The following is a 6185-nucleotide window of genomic DNA, read 5'->3' on the forward strand; positions in this document are numbered from 1 at the left end:
GATAGCTACATAGTAACATATTTGGTTTCATTAGCAGCCCTATGTATTTTATTTCATGAATTTAAAATCATTGTTCTATAGGATCTGTTGGCTTCAACAACCTGAAAAGGGGGTCTATAACCTGGAAAAATGCTAAGAACCTCTATTCTATGTTAATTTCCTTTACAATAGAAATATTTAATGCTGCAGTTTTTAAGCAGAGTCAAAATGGTAGCGAACAGGCAGCAACTCACCTGAGCTCTCCCCAAACCTCCTCCAAACACCTTTAAATAATGCCATAAAACAGTTCCTGGAACAGGAAGACCCACATAAATATGAAGTAAAATTATTTTCTAGGCAAGGCAACTCAGAAGGTGAGCAGGAAAAGTCTGTCACACTTGGGTAAGAGTGGAGCACAGTCCAGCTCAGGCCTTGCCAGCTTATATCCAGTCCTAACAAAGTAGGAACAGGCCTTGGGAGCCACCGAACCAGCAGTGGCAGCAGCTATTTCCAGAGCTCTCTGCCTACAAATGGCAAGGTGGTCAAGCAACTGGTTAAAAGGACATTACAGGGGTCTCCTTGCTAGCACTGAGGGAGGACTCTCTTGCTTTGTTTATACTTGGGTCCAGGTTGCAGTCCTGGATGGCAGTACCAGAGCAAGGAGGAGCACTAGCACAGCAGAGCTTGTGGTCACTCACAGACCAAAGCACAGGCCAGGAGAGTAGTAAATACACCTCTCCTTAGATTATACCACTTTGGAAGAATTGAAAACTTACTGGTCCCTAGAGGTATCTGCAAACAGCTGCCAAAAACCCTGAAGCTTGGGACAGTACACCCACCACCCTGGAAGCAGAGCCCCACTTTAACTAAGAGTTAAAAGTCAAGAAATAGCCTGGGGAAATGAGCAAACAAGAGAAAAAATTCTGATCATAGAAAGTTGCTATGTTGACTAGGAAGATGAAATCACACTCAGAAAAAATATAAGAAAGGCAACGCTCTTACATCCAAAGCCTCCGAGGAAAATATATGAATTGATCTCAGGCCTTGGAAGAGCTCAAAAAAGATTTCAAAAATCAAGTAAAAGACAGAGGAGACGTTGGGAACAAAAATGAGTGTGATGCAAGAAAATCATGAGGAAAGACGTTAGCAACTTGGTAAAGGAGACAAAAAAATGCTGAAGAAAATGACTCCTTAAAAATCGGACTAGCCAAATGACAAAAGAGGTCCAAAAAGCCAATGAGGAGAAAAATGCGTTAAAAAGCAGAATTGGCCAAATGGAAAAGAAGGTCAAAAAGCTCACTGAAGAAAAGGATTCCTTAAAAATTAGAATGGAGCAAACAGAAGCAAATGACTTTATGAAAAACCAAGAAATCATAAAACAAAATCAAAAGAATGAAAAAATAGAAGACAATGTCAAATATATCATTGGAAAAATAGCTATCCTGGAAAACAGATACAGGAGAGATAATTTAAAAATTATTGGACTACCTGAAAGGATGATCAAAAAAGGAGCCTGGAAATCATTTTTCAAGAAATTATCAAGGAAAACTGCCCTAATATTAACTCTAGAACCAGAGAAGAGAATCAGAGAAATAGAAATTAAAAGTATCCACTGATTACCTCCTGAAAGAGATCCCAAAAGGAAAACTCCTAGGAATATTATAGCCAAGTTGCAGAGTTCCCAGGTCAAGAAGAAAATATTGCAAGATCCAGAAAGAAACAATTCAAGTACTCAATAAACACAATCAGGATAACACAATATTTAGCAGCTTCTAGATTAGAAGATCAGAGGGCTTAGAATATGATATGCTACTTCCCTTTTTCTCCTTTTCCTTCCACTCTTGCCCCTCTCCCTTCCCCTCCCTCCCCCTCCCTTCCCCCCTTCCTTTCCCCTTTCTTCGTCATCCCATCCTTCCCTCCATCCTTTCTCCTACCTCCCTTCCCCAGCCTAGACGATGCCGTGGTGGAGATGGCAGAGGAGGCCACAGAGCCCGACGAGGCGGACATCACGGGGCTGTGCCAGGACATGTTCTCCAATATGGCCACGTACCTGACGGGCGAGCTCACAGCTACCAGTGAAGACTATAAACTTCTGGAAAATATGAACAAACTGACTAGCTTGAAGTATCTAGAAATGAAAGATATTGCAGTAACCATAAGTAGAAACCTAAAGGACTTAAACCAGAAATATGTACTTCAGCCTTATCTGGATCAGATCACTCTAATTGAGGAGCAAGTAGCAGCTCTTGAGCAGGCAGCTTACAAATTGGATGCATATTCAAAGAAACTAGAAGCAAATACAAGAAGTTAGAGAGGCAATGAAAGAATTCTTTAGCACAGACTTTTAACTACAAGAATATTTTGTAAGAGCTGAAATAAGTGGGATGAAATTTATCACTATGCTTCAATTCCTAAAAAGAAGTGGTGCTGCTGATCCAAAGAGAATCCCAGCCCCCACCTCTGGTAGAATGTGCAACTCTGGCCACCCCCACCCCTGCCGTGTTTTCCTAAACCTGTACCCCCAACCTCATCTTAATCGCGTGCTTCGTTGTGTGCCCTGGACCAAGGCTCAGAAATCAGGATCAACCCCGTCTAGAGCAGACACAGACGAGAGACTCTAGTTTCCCTGTCTCTTCCCTCCCTCTCCTCTAGGCCCTCCCACACCCACCCCTTTCACAACCTGTTCTTGAACTTAAATAATAAATGCCAACATATGAAAAAAAAAGAATATGATATGCTAGAGGGCTAAGGAGGTAGGATTATAACCAAGAATCACCTACCCAGCAAAACTGAGTATAATCCTTCAGGGGAAAATGGGAATTCAATGAGATAGTGGACTTTCAAGGATTCTTGATGAAAAGACCAGAGCTGAATAGAAAATTTTACTTTCAAACACAAGATTCAAAAGAAGCATAGAAAGGTAAACAGGAGAGGGAAATTATAAGGGACTTAATAAGGTGAACTGTTACATTCCTACATGGGAAGATGATACTTGTAACTCATAAGAACTTTCTTACTATTAGGGCAGTTAGAAGGAGTTTGTATAGAAAGAGGCACAGGTGTGAGTTGATATGAAGAGATTATCTAAGAAACAAGGGATGGGAGAGAAATGCACTTTGAGAAAAAGAAAAGGAGATATAGAATGGGGTAAGTTATTTGACATAAAAGGCAAGAAAAAGTTTTTACAGTCAAAGGAAAGAGAGGGGAGGGGAGGGCAAGTAAATGAACTACCTCATTGGAATTGGCTCAAAAAGGGAATAACATACACACTCAACTGGATATAGGAGTCTATATTACCCTATAGAAAGTAGAAGGGGAAGACAATAAGAAAAGCAGTGTGGTGATAGAAGGGAGGGCATACTGGGGGAGGGCGTAGTCAGAAGCAAAACCCTTGAGGAAGGATAGGGTGAAGGGAAAGCATAGAATAAAGAAGGGAGGGAAAATAGGATGGAGGGAAATACAGTCACCAATAGTAACTGTGAAAAAAAAATTCAAGCAAGTTTTTCTGATAAAGTCCTCATTTCTTAAACATTTCCCAGAACCAAATTTATAAAAATAAGAGCCATTCCCCAATTGATAAGTGATCAAAATATATGAGCAGTTTTCATATGAAATAATCAAGTAATCTATAGCCACATGAAAAAAATTCTCTGCTTCAGTATTGATTGAAGAAATGCAAATTAAAATAATTCTTCAGTACTACCTCTTTCCTATTAGATTGGCTAATAGGACAGGAAAGGACAATAACAAATGTTGGAGGGTATGTGGGAAAAATCAGACATTAATACATTGTTGGTGGAGCTGTGAATTGGACCAGCCATTCTGTAGAGCAATTTTAAACTTTGTCCATAGGGGTATAAAACCACATATACCCTTTGACCTAGTAGTACCACTAGTAGTTCTGTATTACAAAAAAGACTAAAAAGAAGGGAAAAGACTTATATGTACAAAAATATTAATAGCAGCTCTTTTCTCATGGAAAAGTATTGAATACTGAGGGGATGCCCATCAATTGGGGAAGGGCTGAAAAAATTGTGGTATGTAATTATGATGGAATACTATTGTGCTAAGGAAATTATGAGCAGGATGGTTTCAGAAAATCCTGAAAAGACTTACATGAGCCGATGCAAAATGAAATGTACTACGTACAAGGTAACAGCAATATTGGAAGATGATCAGCTGTGCATGATTTAGTTATTCTCAGCAATAAAATGATCCAAGACAATTCTGAAGGACTTAAGATGAAAAATGCTATCCATCCCAGAGAAAGAACTGATGCTGTCTGAATATAGATTTAAGCATACTTTTTTTAACTTTCCTTATTTTTCTTGAAGTTTTGTTTTGGTCGATGTTTTCTTTCCCAACATGACTAACATGGAAATGTTTTGCATGACTACACACGTATAACCTATATGGAGCTGCTTGCCTTCTCAATGGGAGGTCATTTCAGGAGGGAGGAAGGGAGAGAATTTGGAACTCAAACTTTTAAAAACAAATGTTAAAATTTGTTTTGGATGTAATTGGGGAAAACAAAATACTAAATAAATTTTAAAATAAATACTAAATAGAACCTTTTAAAACTATCAATATAGAAATAAGCTAATCTTATTTTTTTTGTTTTGAGCTTTACAAATTTTCTAGTTAAAAAAAACCCTGCAGCATGGAAAAAGGGGATTTTTATAGTGTATGTTGAAGAAAATAGGTTTAAAATGCAGACTTGAAATAGACTCAAGAAGATTTTTTTTCATTCTGAGGAATTTGTATTATATCCTATTAGTAATAGTGAGTCACTGAAAGATTTTGAGCAGGGGAATTACTTGATCAAACTTAGAAAGATTTTTGGACATATATGTGTAGGGTGGATTAGAGAGGAAGGGGGAGATTAAAAACACAGGGAAAAGATTAAAATCTTCTAGAGTTGTTTACCCAGGAAGAAATATGGTGAGAGTGAGTAGATAGACAAAGAGGGGAAGACATGAGATATGTTATAGAGACAGAATCAAGAAGATTGTGTAATTACTTGAATGTGAGTAGTGAGTAGCATGAGTTAAGGGGAATAGAAGACTCCACAATTATTCTAAGACCATAAACTTTGGAGACTTGAAGGATGGTGATGGCCTCAAGGGATATAGGCAAGACTGAAATATGGTTGGATTTAGAGAGGAAGATAAATTCCTATTTGAATATGTTGAAGAAAGTCTTCCAAACAGGGGATTGATGACATAAGACTTGAGTTTAGGAGAGAAATTCAGGCCATATCCTACTCCACACACCATTTTGGTGCACATGTGCAAGCAGACAAACCCACTGATACAATAGCTAGAAAGCTATAGAACTAATTGGATGGATGGATGGATGGATGGATGGATGGATGGATGGATGGATGGATGGATGGATGAATGGATAGATGGATGCATGGATGGATGGATGGATGGATTGATGGATATATAGATAGATAATTAGATAGATAGGTATATACAAGAGTAAAAGATAACAATTGTACAACCTTCTCCATGGTGAGTAGACTACTCGTGGTTTCATCAACTCAGGAATTCTCTCCAAAGGAGCAAATTGCAAACTGCTGTGAGAAATGATTTTTAGTGACCAATAAATTTTGCAGAGGAGGTGAGATTCAGAGCTCTGCCCTTCTAAAGTCCTTTAAAAGTTCAGCTTTCTTAAAGGACATTACTCATAATGAGACTCCATTAACTCTTTTCAATCTCAGACTCCACTCAGTCTTGCAAGGAAGTTCATCTAAGGTGGGGAAGTCCATTGTGTTCTATTCAAACTTGGGTGGATACATATCCTTTTGTCTAGATAGCCCAAGTCTGGGAGTGGCCTGGTATAGCTTGGAGTGATTTGCTATAGAAATATTTTCTTTGTCCAAGGAAGCCATGAAGATGGGGTGACATCAGCTCCTATTAGAAGGGTTTATAAACTGTGAGCCCACTGCCATGATTATCTTTGGTTTAAGAGAGATAGCCAAATGACGATCTTTCTTATTAATTACCTTCTGGCCTTATTAATAAAATTATTAAATACCCAGAAACTATGTTTCTTGAACCTTTGTAAATGTCATACTGTCCATGCATGCTTGTTCATCTTGTGTCCTTCTCATTCATGTGCCTGCAGAAGTCACCATAGAAGATACATCCAGTGTATTGGGATCCTCCTGACATTACAAGGGTACTAGTGCAGTACTCTGA

The 6185-nt window shown here is 38.6% G+C and overlaps 1 protein-coding gene across 1 annotated transcript; it reads left to right on the top strand.

Moving 5' to 3' along the window:
- The first annotated feature begins 1948 nt into the window (after positions 1-1948).
- On the top strand, positions 1949-2290 carry LOC118858829 (biogenesis of lysosome-related organelles complex 1 subunit 2-like). The gene has a single exon (XM_036769459.1). It carries the CDS (start codon positions 1949-1951, stop codon positions 2288-2290), a length of 342 nt encoding a protein of 113 aa, XP_036625354.1.
- The last annotated feature ends 3895 nt before the right edge of the window (positions 2291-6185 follow it).

This window comes from Trichosurus vulpecula, chromosome 7 (assembly GCF_011100635.1).
Source record: "Trichosurus vulpecula isolate mTriVul1 chromosome 7, mTriVul1.pri, whole genome shotgun sequence".
NCBI lineage: Eukaryota > Metazoa > Chordata > Mammalia > Diprotodontia > Phalangeridae > Trichosurus > Trichosurus vulpecula.

Bases quoted from the DNA above. Each gene is read 5' to 3' on its own strand.
- LOC118858829 (XM_036769459.1), top strand. From the start codon at position 1,949: ATGGCAGAGGAGGCCACAGAGCCCGACGAGGCGGACATCACGGGGCTG.